Source organism: Rhinoderma darwinii, chromosome 5, assembly GCF_050947455.1.
Source record: "Rhinoderma darwinii isolate aRhiDar2 chromosome 5, aRhiDar2.hap1, whole genome shotgun sequence".
NCBI lineage: Eukaryota > Metazoa > Chordata > Amphibia > Anura > Rhinodermatidae > Rhinoderma > Rhinoderma darwinii.
In genome coordinates this window covers 157998039-158015023 of record NC_134691.1, presented here as the reverse complement: position 1 = coordinate 158015023, position 16985 = coordinate 157998039, and the positions used below count along the sequence as shown (strand labels likewise).

Here is a 16985-nt window from a genome sequence, read left to right as displayed (position 1 = left end):
CTCCACTTTGTTTTAATTCCTGTGAAACGCATAAAGGGTTAAGAAACTTTCTAAATGCTGTTTTGAATACTTTAAGGGGTGCAGTTTTTAAAATGGGGTGATTTGTGGGGTTCCTAATATATAAGGCCCTCAAAGTCACTTCAGAACTGAACTAATCCCTAAAAAAATAGGCTTTTGAAATTTTCTTGAAAATTTGAGAAATTGCTGCTAAACTTATAAGCCTTGTAACGTCCTAGAAAAATAAAAGTATGTTCAAAAAATGATGCCAATCTAAAGTAGACATATGGGAAATGTTAGCTAGTAACTATTTTGTGTGGTATAACCATCTGTCTTACAAGCAGATACATTTGAATTTAGAAAATGCTAATTTTTTGCAAATTTTCTCTAAATTTTGGTGTTTTTTACACAAAAATATTGAATATATCGACCAAATTTTTTCACTAACTTAAAGTACAATATGTCACGAGAAAACAATGTCAGAATCGCTTGGATAGGTAAAAGCATTCCCAAGTTATTACCACATATAGTAACACACGTCAGATTTAAAAAATGAGGCTGTGTCATTTGGTCCAAAAGCGGCTGGGTCCTGAAGGGGTTAAAGTTTCCGATAACAGCCCTTGGTTATACCTATTGTCCTATACATCTTTGCCATTTTCGTTTATGTCACAGCTACATAGCTTTTTGTATTTTCCCTATGATCTGTGTGGGACTATCTTCTCGGATGTTGGGTAATATAGTGTACGCCATCATAAAATTAAAAACATGGAATAATCCACCCGAGGTAAAAAAAATTACCCTCGATCCGTGCCTGACTACCACTACAAACTAAGGAACAACTTTGTAGTAAATTAAAAACTTCAGAAAGATTTATCATGAAATCTAATCGTAAAAAGCACCATATTCGTGGATAAATTGTATCAATTACATTTAAAAGTTCCTAGTTTTCCAATTACTAATGTAGAAACATAAATGTAGATTATAAATGACTAAAGAAATTAACTATGCATTACCCGTGTAATGGCCACGTAGAGGTTAATCTTTCTTCCATGGCCACACACCTTTTCAACTCTGGATCTATAAATTGGACCTCCCACAATAGGAGAGTAGAAATGACTAAGAACCGAGAGGTTCGAAACGGGTAAGCGCTCTCTGCCCGGGATTTTATTTATTTGATACCAATAAAGCAGCATTGTATTTTTACATTTCCTCGTGTGCCAGACCCATCTCTATATTTCTTGGATCCTTGCCTAACTCCGACATAGATCTCTTGTCCGAGCACCGATCAATACAAGGATGTGGTGTTTCTACTTTGCATCAGTGGTGAGCGGACCAACATTTTCTTGTGTTTATTATTAATAGAATGGTTTGGTGCTAACTAGCAATCTGGACACCTCGCAAAGTTTAGGTGGTCTTCTTCTGGTCATATATTATTCCTTCTCCTGCCCCGCCTTCATCTACCTGTGTCTGTTACGGTTTGTACACCACGTGTCTTTGTCTTTCTTGCAATTATAATCAAAATTAGCTAGAAGATATGCTTCTTTTCTACCTGATTTTTGGACAAAAATGAAACCAAAAAAACATGTTTAATAAAGTGAAAATTCGTATTTTATTAGTTTTATTTTTTTTATAATGTTATGAAAATTATACATATTAGAGTCTACAGAATGATGCATAAATCACAACTTTGCTTTCTTTTGGAAGAAACGAATGATTGCATTCATGCACTCCTCTGATAACCAGCGTTCCCTGAGGCGTTCACACTCTTGAACATTCACGGCATGTAGCTTTTCCTTTTCAGTCTCGCGAATCAGCTGCTTGGAGAAAGCCAAGGACTAGAGGAAAATGTCAGACGTAACAGTAAATTAGGATTATATAGAGATATATTATTTATAACCGGTATAATAAGCTATTTTTTTTTAAAAGCACATACATCTAAAATTATAGTCATTACCTACCGCATGCATAATGATTACTTGCTATTTTTTTTTCTATTGTCCGCCCAGACCAGAGCAATGATCATTGACAGCAGCTGATCTGCATTGCCTAATGGGATAATAGGGTAGTTTGAAATTCGCCTTCTCTTTCATCAGGCTGCGGTCTAGCCCCGCCTCCATCCTTTAATCCGCAGCTCTGCTTGGTCAGATTGGCTACCAAGTATAAGCAAAACCCTACCACAATCTCATCAGTGCATGTAAAGGCTTTCTCGATTATGTGATGCGCAGAATGAGTATAGACTACAAACAACTAAACTACCAGTGAAAAGATTAGCAGGTAAACGGTCACACATTCCGGATCGAATGTAGAATTAAATAACTCTACAGTGTGAATGTAATAATTTGATATTTAGTAAAGAATCAAGTGAAAATTTGTGCTATATCACAGGATTACCCCCTTGGCATATTTATGCTGTTTTTGTGTGTTCTGAAAGGCTGCCTTCTTAGGGTATATGTTCACACGAGGTCATTACGTCCGTAATAGACGGACGTATTTCGGCCGCAAGTACCGGACCGAACACAGTGCAGGGAGCCGGGCTCCTAGCATCATAGTTATGTACGATGCTAGGAGTCCCTGCCACGCTGCCCGACAACGGTCTCGTACTGTAATCATGTTTTCAGTACGAGACAGTTGTTGGGCAGCAAGGCAGGGACTCCTAGCGTCGTACATAACTATGATGCTAGGAGCCCGGTTCCCTGCACTGTGTTCGGTCCGGTACTTGCGGCCGAAATACGTCCGTCAATTACGGACGTAATGACCTCGTGTGAACATACCCTTAGGGTAAGCTCACACAGCTTTTTTCATGCAGAAAATTCTGCCTGGAAAAAATCAGCGCCGGTTTTTTGAGGTGTTATTGTTGGCTATTTCTTTAACCCCTTAATGACCAGCCTATTTTAAACCTTAATGACCAAGCCATTTTTTAAGTTTTTCCATCGTCGCATTCCAAGAGCTATAACCTTTTTATTTTTGCGTCGACATAGCTGTATAAGGTCTTGTTTTTTGCGGGACAAGTTGTATTTTTTAATAGCACCATTTTGGGGGACATATTATTTATTGATTAACTTTTATTAACTTTTATTTGGGGGGAAATAGAAAAAACCCTGAAATTTCGCCACTCTTTTTCGCGTCTTAAATCTACGCCGTTTACCGTGTGATATAAATAACACAATAACTTTATTCAGCGGGTTGTTACGATTGCAACGATACCAAATTTGTATAGATTTTGTATGTTTTACTACTTTTACACAGTAAAAACGCTTTTTGTTCAAAATTATTTGTTTTTGTGTCTCCATATTTGAAGAGCCGTAACATTTTTATTTTTTCGCCGATGCGGTTGTATGAGGGCTTTTTTTTTGCGGGAATACTTGTAGTTTTTATTGGTACCATTTTGGAGTAGATGCGACTTTTTGATCACTTTTGATCACATTTTTTTAAAGTCAGTATTCACAGAAAACAGCAATTTTTCCATAGTTTTTTTATAAAAAAATTTACGGCGTTCACTGTGCGGGTTAAATAATGTTATAGATTTATAGTCGGGGTCGTTACGGACGCGGCGATACCAAATATGTGTAACTTTTTAACTTTATTTAGTTTTTTTTAATAGTAAAGCATTTTGTATGGGGAAAAGCTGGGTTTTTCAGTTTTTTTTAAATTAACTTTATTAAACTTTTTTTTCACTTTTTTACTAGTCCCACTAGGGGACTTTAATATGCGATTCTGCGATCGCATTTATAATACACTGCAATACTTTTGTATTGCAGTGTATTACTGCCTGTCCGTTTAACACGGACAGGCATCTGCTAGGTCATGCCTGCGGCATGATCTAGCAGGCATTCACTCCAGGCAGACCTGGGGGCCTTTATTAGACCCCCGGCTGCCATTGGAGACACAGACACTCGGCGATCGTATCGCCGGGTGTCGGTGGGGAAGAGAGGGAGCTCCCTCCCTCTCTCCAAAACCACTCAGATGCGGTGCACACTATTGTGCACCGCATCTGAGGGGTTAAACGGGTGAGATCGATACTAATATCGATCTCACCCGGCAGAGCAGGGACGCTCCCTGCCCTCAGCTGCCTCTGGCAGCTGAGAGCAGGGAGATTTGACAGCTCCCTGCTCTGTTTACTTATTCCGATGCCGCGACGTAAAAAGTCTATGGCATTGGAATAAGGCCCGTTAGTGACCGACGTAGAAACACGATGGGCCGGTCACTAACGGGTTAACAGACAGAGGGAATAACCACGAGCGTTTTTTGGGTGAAAAACGCGTCGAAAAGCTCGTAAAAAAAAGTTTTTCCTGTCTCCCATTGATTTCAATGGGGTTTTTGAGGCGGAAAACGCCTAAAGATAGGGCATGTCGCTTCTTTTTCCCGTGAGCATTTAAAAAAAAAAAATCAATAGGAGGCAATTTCGGACGTTTTTTTGCCGTGGTTTCCGTGGCCTACTTTTTATTTGCATTGTTTTTTTGAACAATCTTTTTTTAGTTTTCTAGGACATTACAAGGCTTAGAACTTTAGCAGCAATTTCTCATATTTTCATGAAAATTTCAAAAGGCTATTTTTTCAGGGACCAGTTCAGTTCTGAAGTGGCTTTGAGGGCCTTATATATTCGAAAGTCCCCATATATCACACTATTTTGAAAACGGCACCCCTAAAAGTATTCAAAACCGCATTCAGAAAGGGTTTTAACCCTTTAGGCGTTTCACAGGAATTAAGGCAAAGTAGAGGTGAAATTTACACATTTTATTTTTGTCAAAATTCATTTGTAATACATTTTTTTCTGTACCACAGAAGGTTTTACCCACAGCTCAATATTTATTGCCGAGATTCTGCAGTTTTTAGAAATATCCCACATGTGGCCCTAGTGTGCTAATGGACTGAAACACAGGCCTCAGAAGCAAGGAGCACCGTGGATTTTGGGGCCTCCTTTTTTTTTTTTTATATATATATTTTAGGCACCATGTCAGGTTTGAAGAGGTCTTATGGTGCCAAAACAGTAAAGACCCCCCCAAAAGTGACCCATTTTGGAAACTACACCCCTCAATGAATTTATCTAGGGGTATAGTTAGCATTTTTAACCCATTTCTCCCGATTATAGCAATACCCCATATGTGGTATTAAACTGCTGTTTGGACCCACAACAGGGCTCAGAATAGAAGGAGCACCATTTGGATTTTGGATTTCTGATTTTGCTTTAATTCATTGGAATTAGTCTATAAATGTGAAAATCTACTTTATTTTGGGGAAAAAACTTAGAAATATTTCATTTTTACATGGAATAAAGGAGAAAAAGCACCCCAACATTTGTAAAACAATTTCTCCCGATTACAGAAATACGCCATATGTGGTAATAAACTGCTGTTTGGACACACGGCAGGGCTCAGAAGAGAAGGAGCACCATTTGGATTTTGGATTTCTGATTTTGCTTTAATTCATTGGAATTAGTCTATAAATCTGAAAATCTACTTTTTTGGGGGGAAAAAACGTAGAAATATTTCATTTTTACAAGGAATAAAGGAGAAAAAGCACCCCAACATTTGTAAAACAATTTCTCTCGATTACGGAAATACACCATATGTGGTAATAAACTGCTGTTTGGACACACGGCAGGGCTCAGAAGGGAAGGAGCGCTATTTGGCATCTGGAGCTCAAATTTAGCTGAAATGGTTTTCGGGTGCCATGTCGAATTTGCAAATCCCCTGAGAGGCCAAAACAGTGGAAACGCCCCAAAAGTGAACCCATTTGGGAAACTACACCACTTAAGGAATCTATTTAGGGGTATAGTGAGCATTTAGACCCCACAGGTCTTTTGCAGAATTTATTAGAATTAGGCCGTGAAAATGAATATCAACATTATTTCCACTAAAATGTTGAATTTTTTCAATTTCACAAAGGATAAAGGAGGAAAAAGCACCCCAACATTTGCAAAGCAATTTCTCCTGAGTACAGCAATACCCTACATGTGGTCATAAGTGTTTTTTCATTAGAATTAACCCTTTCCATTTTTTGTTTTTTCCTTTTCGTTTTTTTCCCTCCCCGCTTTCCAAGATCCATAACTTTTTTATTTTTCCGTCAATAGAGTGGTGTGAGCGCTTATTTTTTTGCCGGACGAGCTGTAGTTTTTATTGGTACCATTTTCTGGTACATACAACTTTTTGAGCACTTTTTATTACATTTTTTGGTAGAGCCAAGGTGACCAAAAAACTGTGATTTTGCAGTTTTAAACTCTTTATTTTTAATGGCGTTCACCGTGCGAGTTAAATAATGGTATATTGTAATAGTTTGGACAAACACCGATACCAATTTTGTGTATTTTTTTTTTACATTACTTTCGAGAAAAAATGGGAAAAGTTTTTTGTTTTGACATTAAATATTTTATTTTTTTCACTAATAATAACTATTTACTTTTGTTTTTACACATTTTATTAGTCCTCCTAGAGGACTTGAACCAGCAATCAGTAGATAGCTGTTACAATACACTGCAATTCTAATGTATTGCAGTATATTGTCATTTTTACAGGCTCCTGTAACAGCGCGATCGCTGTTCCTGTCCTTTAGCCCCGTGTGTCAGCCGTAATACACAGCTGACACACGCAGCGTATGGCACGGGCTCAGCGCGCGAGCCCGCTCCATACATCATCCCCCGCACCATGACGTGCTATTAAGTCGTGGTGCGCGAAGGAGTTCATGCGCAGCGGATGGTGCAGAGTGAAAATTAAAATTTTCCACGGATATGCCATTTTAGTGAAAAATATGTTATGCCTAGTTTGTGCCACTGAAGACAAATACCTCATAAAATATTAACCGGGTTCTCCCGGGTATGGCGATGCCCTATCGGTGGATGTAAACTGCTGTTTGGGCACGCTATGGGGCTCAGAAGGGAGGGAGCGGCATTTGGCTTTTGGAGCACAGATTTAGATTGGTAGTAGTTCTGTTTCGCGTTTTGTTATAATGTGGGGGGGCATATGTAATCTGTGCAAAGTACATCAGGGCATAATAAGAGGGTATAATAATGGGATAAATAAATAATAATCCGCAGATATGTGGCCAGTGTCGCACTGATAAATGGTGCCCAATCTTATCAGCTTTTGGAACACTGCACATTTTGCATTGCCATATTCTGAGAGCCAGAACGTCTTTATTTTTTTTCCAACGTTGCTGTGTGAGGGCTTATTTGTTGCGGGACAATCTGTAGTTTCCATTGGTACCATTTTGGGGTACATGCGATTTTTTTTGATCACTTTTTATTCAATTTTTTGGCAAGCAAGGTGACCCAAAACCATCAACTGACAATGTTTTTTATTCTTTCTTTTATAGCGTTCAACCTGGGCTATAAATGACACTCTACTTTAGTCTGCGGGTCGGTACGATTACGGCGATACCATAAGTATATCTGTTTTTTATGTTTTGCAGCGTTTTCACAATAAAATCACTTATTTATAAAATAAATTATTTTTTGTATCATTCTGAGAGCCATAACCTTTTTATTTTTCAGTCAAAAAAGCTGTGTAAGGGTTGTTTTTTTACGGGACGTGTTGTCGTTTTTATTGGTACTATTTTGGCGTACATGCGATTTTTTGATCACTTTTTATTCTATATTTTGGGAGGGGTGGTGACCAAAAAATAGTGATTCTAGCGTTGCTTTTTTGCTTATTTTTTTTGCGGTGTTCACCGTGCGGGAAAAATAACATAGTTTGGGTCGTTACAAACGCGGTGATACAAAATATGTGTACTATTTTTAACGTGTTCATTTTTTTCCTATAATAAAAGACTTATTATAGGAAAAAAGCATTTTTTGTTTATGTAACATATAACTTTTATTTTTACACTTTTTTAAAACATTTTTATTATCTTTTTTTTACTTGTCCAACTAGGGGACATTTAGTCTTGCAGCTCTGATCACTGCTGGAATACATTACATTACCTACGTAGTGTAATGCATTCCAACTGTCATTGTGACGTTACAGTCACTCTGACAGGAAGCCTAGGAGGACCAGCTTCCGGCTGGTCCTCAAAGGCTTCCGTACATGGCAGCACGGAGGCCATTGTCTGGCCTCCGGTTTCTGTGACAAGGATCGCCAGCCTCCGCAAATGCATGTGGGGGCTGCCGATCTGCTCTTAAACCTCTCAAATGTGGCAATCGCAAACGACCGCCGCATTTGAGGGGTCAATTGCCGAAATCAGCGGCGATGGGGCGCTCATCGGCAACACGGAGAGCAGGGCAAACACCCTACGCAGTTAACCGCCTCTGCAGTGTAGCGCCGCACGGCGGTTAACTGTTAAAGCGCGGACGTAACTGCACGCCCAGGTGCGCGAAGTTACTGCTCACCTGGACGTGCGGGAAGGGGTTAATGCACATTGGTGGATGCAGATCGCAGCACGGAAGCTGCCAGCCAATTAAAAAGGACAAAGCTAAATTTGTTGATCAGGATACACAGAATGTTCTTTGTTTGAGATGTCCTTTGCATAACATTCGATTATACACATGTGTTTCATTGCATAGCAAAGCAATGTTCTAATTGAACTTATTAAGATATAACACAATAATGTTTTTTTTCCTACAGGTTGGATGCAACGAGACCGCACAGAAAACGCTACTTGTGTTACATTTACTTATCCTTTGATTATTAGCTAATGTCCTCTCACTTACATTTTTGGGTAGCTCACCAAAAGCCCTGAGTCTCTCCCACACCTCCTTCTGGAAAGTGCCATCTGTAAAAACTTCAGTGACCAGTCCAAGCTTGCAAGCTTCATGTGCTGTCAGCAACTTATTAAAAAGAAGTACTTCTACAGCCTGTTAAAAACACATAGGACACCAATATTAGAAATATGACATTCTCATATTTCATTTGTAAATCCCCACTCTTCTTTTAGAGGCTCTGAAGTTTAACATCATGGACAAGTCAGTAATGTTGAACCATTAAGAAAGGGGTATATCCAATCTTTTAACACTTGTAGAATGCAATAAACCTGTTTATTTACCATCATGATTTCATTTTACATGCCTCTAGTTTGAGCCAAAATATAAATGATTTCAACCATCTGGATCATTTTCAGATTTGAGGATTTGCACATCAAGTAAAAGCTTAAGTGACTGTATAGAAGTTTAATAATCTGCACAGACTTACTATTTGTGTAATATATAAGAGGTATCATTTATCTAGCATCTGTTCATTCTTTGAAGTACTGTAAACCTTGGCAAGAAAGAAAGTTTCTGATATGTATATAGTGCCTGAAGGGATAGGCCTACCTCAAAATGATGCATAAGCTTTATATTGCATTTGCCTGCTGGGAATTTTTAATTTGAGGCTCAACGTAGGATTATCTTCAGTAGAATCTTGTTTTTTACTATGTTAATCTCCAGCATGTGGGAACTGAGATCATAAAGACTTTCAGGGGACATACATTTCTTTGGTTAAAGCATTTTTATTCTTCGCATCATTTTATAAATAAAAAATAAACTGATAACCTGGTAGAAAAAAATCATGTTGCCATCTGACTGTAATTAATATGCATCGAAAATCAAGATTTCAATTGAAAACCTCAAAGGACATTTACCATACTCAATGTACATTTACTATCAAATGTCTGTCCTATTTCTACTAAAGATTTTTAATTGCAGAATTCCTCTACTCATTATCACCATTACTCACCTTACTTAGACCCATAATACGTGGAAATGTATATGATGAACAACCCTCTGGGCTTTGTCCTAGCTGGCTAAAGGGAGTGTGAAAAGTGGCCTGCCAAAAGAAAAAAAAAAAGTGAGCAATATTTTTAGCATGGAAATAGAGAAAGCATAATACAAAATAAATTAGTAACAATAGAATTGGGAAAAAACGAAACATATTCTATGCACTAATAATAGTTCTTGTATAACATAAATAATTTGAACCAGCTGCAATATTCAACCTCCCATCAATTTCAATGGGAGTCGAACGCTTCTTTTTCCCGCTAGATGATTTTTTCAGCTAGCGGCAAAAAGAAGCCTCCTGCCCAATCTTTGGGAGGATGCTGCCTGAACCTCTCTGCCGACGGCAGGAATAATTTCACAGTGGATTTTGTGGCAGGACCCGCCAACCAAAATACGCCGTGTGAACTGACCCTACGAGATGTTGACACTTTATGTTTTTAAACATATATTTTTTTAGGTATTTAACGATAGTAGGTGTCTGCCTTAGCGCTGCGGTCAATGAAATCCACATTCCCACAAGTGATTGAGTGGGCATAAAAGCTGTGCCAGCATGATCAGAGTGACGTGAAGATACATCAAAATGTGGACATTTTTGAAAATATTTACACATTACATGAGCATTACAAACAATTCTACAAGAGGAAACTACACAATAGTAAGCCTCGATATGGATTAAGGATTAAAACAATGTAGCCCTAAACTAATTTACCTAAATCTCATTTACTTGATAGCACATCACAGAGTTGCATTTCCTAAGTTATTTTCTAATTATTCTAGAGATGCACAAAGCAAAGCAAAATGTGTTAAAAAAATTTACCAATAAAAAAAATCCACAGAAAATATTTTAAATGTACGTTTTCTGATGTGTTTGCCCTATCATGACCATCATAAAACATATGAAACTTACCCTGTCAGTGGCGTAGACTAAGTCAAACAATCCTAATATAGTCACTGAGATACCAACTGCAGGCCCATTTATAACAGCAATAAGAGGCTTAGGAAAATCAATAAATTTTCTGACAAATGCCCTACAAATGATAAATGGAATAAGCAAGAAAAAAAAAAAAGTATTAACAGATTACACAATAGTTTCAGAACAAAATAACATTATACAGTCTGAGCTCTCATGTCACTTAATTATTTTTTTTAATTATATTTCTGTCAAAATCTTTTAGGGATTTTTTTTTCCCTCAAAATATTTTACATTCATACTTATTCAACTCCTTCCAACTCCTTTCTTCTGGCTAGTTCACCAACTAAGTAATCTTTTACATCTTACAATATAATCTAGGAATTGTTGAGAAACCTTCGTCTGTATAACGAAATATATATAAATTATCAGCTGGTGCCATTTTATGTATATTGTAAATCACATGCTGCAAACATTACTTCATGCACTACATTTTATACCTGGACTATAACATATTTAAAGGGGTATTCCGGAACTAAAAAATTACATTTATTTAAATAAAACAATGAAAAAGATATAACTTTCCAATGTACTTACGTTTCATCAGATGGCTGTAGCGTCGTATATCCTCCTCCGTCGCCGTCCCCTTAGCAATGCAAAATCTGCACTTCCTGTGCAGACCCGTCCATTTGGTCTTCTGCCTTGCTTCCGGTTTCCGGCTTTCACACTGTACGGTTACGTCAAAAATGACGTAACCGTACCACGTGCTTCTTTATTGAATTAGAGCATGCGTGGTGAACACACTCCACCGCGCATGCTCTGTGAAATTATGTGGCTGCGTCTTCAGCGGCCGTGTATATTACACTGCGCATGCGCAAGGTTGAAGGTGTGTAGCGGTGTGTATACGAAGTTGCAGGAATAACGGCCGTTTCGGCCGTCTTCCCGACAGGTGCAGGAGCTGTGACAGCTGCTGTCTCGTACAGCAGCTGCCGCAGCTCCTACAGCGGGGACCGATCGCTGTGTCCCCGCTGTCTAACCCCTTAAAAGCCGCGTTCTATAGAGATCGCGGGTTTTTAGGGGTTAAGTTACCATCGCCGGCCTGCTACACGATAGCGGCCGGCGATGGTTACTATGGCAACCGGACACCAAACAAAGGCGTCCGGCTATGCCATCGACGGAAGCCTAGTGGGTCCTGACAAAGTCAGGACCCACTATGCTTGCTGTCAGTGAATAGCTGACAGTTCTAATACACTGCACTACGGATGTAGTGCAGTGTATTAGAATAGCGATCAGGGCCTCCTGCCCTCAAGTCCCCTAGTGGGACAAAGTAATAAAGTAAAAAAAAAAGTTAAAAAAGATGTGTAAAAATAAGAAATTAAAAGTTAAAAAAATCCCCCTTTTTTTCCCTTATCAGTCATTTTTTATTAATAAAAATATATAAATAAACGATACATAATTGGTATCACCGCGTCCGTAACGGCCTGAACTACAAAATTATTTCGTTATTTATCCCGCGCGGTGAACGCCGTAAAAGAAAATAATAATATACCGTACCAAAATCACAATTGTTTGGTCACTTCACCTCCCAAAAAATGTATTAAAAATAGATCAAAAAGTTGCATTTACCGAAAAATGGTCCTGATCGAAACTACAGTTCGTTACGCAAAAAATAAGTCCTCGCACGGCTTTATTGATGGAAAAATTATAAAGTTCTGGCTCTTAGAATAAGGTAACAAAAAGTGAATGATTTTTTACAAAACGTATTTTATTGTGCAAACGCCATAAGACATAAAAAAACTATAAACATCTGGTGTCACCGTAAGGCCGAGTTTACACGAGCGTGTGCGTTTTGTGCAAGCAAAAAGCGCGGCGTTTTGCGTGCGCAAAAAGCACTTAACAGCTCCGTGTGTCAGCCCTTTATGATGCGCGGCTGCGTGCTTTTCGCGCAGCCGCCATCATTATGACACTCCGTTTGGATGTTTGTAAACAGAAAAGAACGTGGTGCTTTTCCGTTTTCATTCATCCTTTACAGTGCTGTTGCGTGAATCACGCGCGTCCCACGGAATTGCTTCCGTGCGACATGCGTGGTTTTCACACACCCATTGACTTCAATGGGTGCGTGATGCGCGAACAGCGCACAAATATAGGACGTCGTGCGTTTCACGCAGCGGACATACGCTGCGTGAAAATCACGTACCTGTCTGCACGGCCCCATAGAGTAACATAGGTCCCTGCGACGCGCGTTGCAAAAACGTATAATACGCTCGTGTAAATGAGCCCTAATCGTATCGCCCCATAGAATAAAGTGAATATGTCATTTATAGCGCACGGTGAACGCTGTAACAAAAATAGAATTAAAAAACAATAGAATTGCTGTTTTTTAGTCACCGCGCCACTTAAAAATAGAATAAAAACTGATCAAAAAGCTGCATGCACCCCAAGAAAACTACAATGTATTCCTCAAGTGGTCTAGTTTCCAAAATGGGATCACCTTTTGGGGGTTTCCACTATTTTGGTACCACAAGACCTATTCAAACCGGACATGGTGCCTAATAAAAAGGCGGCCTCAAAATCCACTAGGTGCTCCTTTGCTTCTGAGGCCGGTGCTTCAGTCCATTACCGCCCGAGGGCCACATGTGGGATATTTCTACTGCAGAATCTGGACAATAAGTATTGAGTTGCGTTTCTCTGGTAAAACATTTTGTGCATAAACTTTCTAAATGCTGTTGTGAATACTTTGAGGGGTCTAGTTTCTAAAATGTCGTGTTTCATAGGGGTGTCTAATATATAGGCCCCTCAAAGCCACTTCAGAACTGAACTGGAAGCCCAAAAAAAATAATTAGGCAATACTTCGCTTCTATACGAACTAGTTAGCGATTCACAGTGTGATGAAGTAAGGGGAAGCAGCGCTTATACGAGCGGTGCACCCCCTTCAAACAGCCGATGACTTTTCAGTTCACAGGTAGCAGAGTTACATGATGGGGAATTTGTTTTCCTGTTGTGTAACTCTGCTACCTGTCAATGGAAAAATCAGCTGCCAGAGTGAAAAATGTTTCCACACAGAGGAGTACCGCAAAGAAACACCTGGGAATCAGACATGATGGACTAACATTTTTCCCTGTGGTGGATGACTTTTCAGTTGACAGGTAGCAGAGTTACATGAAGGGGAATTATTTTTCATCGATGGCTAGTTAGGAGCGCTGCTTCCCTTTAGTTTTTTCTTGCTCACTGTGAATCTCCGACACAGGATGCAGCGGCGATCCACAGGTATTGCTCCTTTTATCCCAATTCACATGTTAGAATTCAATTTTTTTTATTTTATATATATATATATATATATATATATATATATATATAAAAAATACAGTATTTAAAACTAAGACTGTATAAACAGTTAATATACATTTAGAAAACTTATAATTATAAAGACCAAACTTTACGTATCATCATATAGGGTCAGTGTTGTTTAAAAACGCAGATATCCAGTGATTTCAGCTTGTACTAGCAGTAATAGAATGAGAGCACCAAAATGAAGACTGAGATTGCAGAAGTTAGTAGAGCTGGGTGTAGTAGGCGGAGCAAGTGCACTGCTGCATGCACATTGCATGCTGGGACTAGAGCAGTGCATGCAGGGAGGAGAAACACAGGAAGAGAAGAGGAATGAACTTACTGAGCAAAACAAACCTCTCCAGGTAAACAATAGGGAGTAATGTTACTAAAACCATTTATTATCAAGAAAAAGCTAGACAGAGTGCACTAATATATTAACCCCTTAGCGCACCAGGACGTACCGGTACGTCCTGCATTGAAGTGCTTTAAGGCACAGGGACGTACCGGTGCGTCCTGGCTAAAAACTGTCACCCTGTCAAAGGACAAGGTGACAGAACTGTGCCGTCAACTGTTTATGACAGTTGATCGGCACAGTAAGACGGCAGGGGACCATTCACAGCGGTCTCCTGCCGGCGATCGCTGTGATTGGTCAGTCAAAGCAGACTGACCAATCACAGCTCTATGACGTGTGTATGTGATGACGCTGGCTCAGAAGCTGAGCCAGCGTTATCACCGCCGGGAATCAGCTGCCCGACGCCCCTCTGCAACGGCCAGGACCGGAGCTAGGCTCCGATCCGGCCGATTAACCCCTTCGATGCATCGATAAACGTGATCGATGCATCGAAGTGGCTTGTAGCCCTGTCGGCAACCACGATGGTTGCCACGGGCGCGGGTGTCAGCTGTTTGTCACAGCTGACATCGTGCCCTAACGGCCAGGACCGGAGCAAGGCTCCGATCCGGCCGATTAACCCCTTAGATGCAGCTATCGCTGCATCTAAGTGATTAGATCGTACCCTATAGTTGCTAATAACAACCATCGGCACCCGCGAGTGTTCTGATGGTTGCTATGGCAACCATAGCCTAACAATCGCTTCCTAGTACGGAAGCCTATTAGGCCCCGCCGGGAGGCGAAGCCTAATAGGCTTGCTGTCAGTGAATAGCTGACAGCTCTAATACACTGCACTATGTAGGTAGTGCAGTGTATTAGAATAGCGATCAGGGCTTCATGCCTTCAAGTTCCCTAGTGGGACAAAAGTAAAAGTTAAAACAAGTTAATAAAAATGTTGTAAAAAAGTAAAAAAAAAATAAGTTTCATGTTAAAAAACACTATAACAGCCTTTTTTCCTATAATAAGTCTTTTATTATAGGAAAAACCAAAAAACATAAATAAAAGTACACATATGTGGTATCCCCGCGTCCGTAACGACCCAAACTATAAAAATATCACGCTATTTTACCCGTACGGTGAACACCGTAAAAAAATTAAATAAAAAACTATTCCAGAATCGCTTTTTGTTAGTCACTACCCCTTGCAAAACAGAATAAAAAAAGGGATCTAAAAATTGCATGTACCCCAAAATTATACCATTAAAAAACGCAGCCCGTCCCGCAAAAAACAAGCCCTCCCGCAGCTTTTTTGACGGAAAAATAAAAATGTTATGGCTCTCAGAATCTGGTGACACCAAAAATAAATTATTTGAAACAAAAGTGATTTTATCGTGCAGACGCTGCAAAACTTAAGAAAAACGATATATATATATGGTATCGCCGTAATCATACCGACCCGCAGAATAACGTAAAATTGTCATTCATAGCGCATGGCGAACGCCGTAAAAAAAATAATAATAAAAATCATCAGAATTGCAGGTTTTTGGTCACCTTGCTTGCCAAAAAAATTTAATACAAAGTGATCAAAAAATCGCATGTACCCCAAAATGGTGCTAATGAGATCTACAGATTGTCCCGCAACAAATAAGCCCTCACCCAGCTCCAGTGAAAAAAAATAAAGACGTTTTGGCTCTCAGAATATGGCGATGCAAAATGTGCAGAGTGTCCAAAAGCGGATAATATCGGGCGCCATTTATCAGTGCAACACCGGCCACGTCTGCGGATTATTATTTATTTACCGCATTATTATACTCTCTTATTATACCCCTGATGTTCTCCACACAGCTTACATATGCCCCCACATCATAAACTGAAATACCAGCAATACCCCAAACAAAACAACTAGCGAGCAAAATCCACGCTCCAAAAGCCAAATGGTGCGCCCTGCAGCGTGCCCAAGCAGCAGTGTACGTCCACATATATGGCATCGCCATACCCGGGAGAACCCGCTTAACAGTTTGAGGTATTTGTCTTCAGTGGCACGAACTGGGCACAAAATATTGTGCACTAAAATGGCACATACCTGTGGAAATTTGCAATTTTCACTTTGCACCATCCACTGAGCATTCATTTCTAATAGAAAAAAAAAAAACCTGTGTGGTCAAAATGCTCACTACACCCGTTAATAAAATGCCTTCAGGGGTGCAGTTTCCAAAATGGGGGTCACTACTTGGGGGTTTGTTTTACTATTTGACCCCAGAGCCCTGCCGTTGTGGGCTAATGCTGCGAAAATCACCAAAATTGGTCTCACATGCGCCTTTCACTCCTAAGCCGTCATATGTCCAGGCAAATGATAAATGCCTTGAGGGGTGTAGTTTACCAAATGGGGTCACTTTTGCCGGGTTTGCAGTATTTTGGCCCCTCAGTGGCTTTTCAAATGTGACATGGGGCCGCAAACCATTCCAGCAAAACTTGAGCTCCAAAAGTCAAATGGCGCTCCGTCCTTTCTAACTTCCGCCATGTGTCCAAACAGCAGTTTATTACCACATATGGGGTATTGCTGTGCTCAGAAGAGTTTGCTTTACAAATATTGGGGTGTGTTTTCTCCTTTATCTGTTGTAAAAATGAAAAAATCTGAGCTAAAACGACATTTTATTAGAAAAAATTTAGATTTTCAATTTCACGGCATAATTCCCATAGATTCAGCAAAAACCGTGTAGGGTCCAAATGCTAACT

General features: G+C 39.6%; 1 protein-coding gene across 1 annotated transcript in view; it reads right to left on the bottom strand.

The window, feature by feature from the left end:
* Positions 1–1582: 1582 nt before the first annotated feature.
* Positions 1583–16985, bottom strand: part of LOC142651680 (enoyl-CoA delta isomerase 2-like) — a 60684-nt gene continuing 45281 nt past the window's right edge. The window contains exons 7-10 of the mRNA XM_075826675.1: positions 10590–10710; positions 9642–9731; positions 8639–8782; positions 1583–1832 (exon numbers count right to left, since the gene is read on the bottom strand). Coding sequence (XP_075682790.1) covers positions 1677–1832; positions 8639–8782; positions 9642–9731; positions 10590–10710 — 511 coding nt within the window. The 3' untranslated portion in view covers positions 1583–1676. The remainder of the gene's footprint in view (positions 1833–8638; positions 8783–9641; positions 9732–10589; positions 10711–16985) is intronic.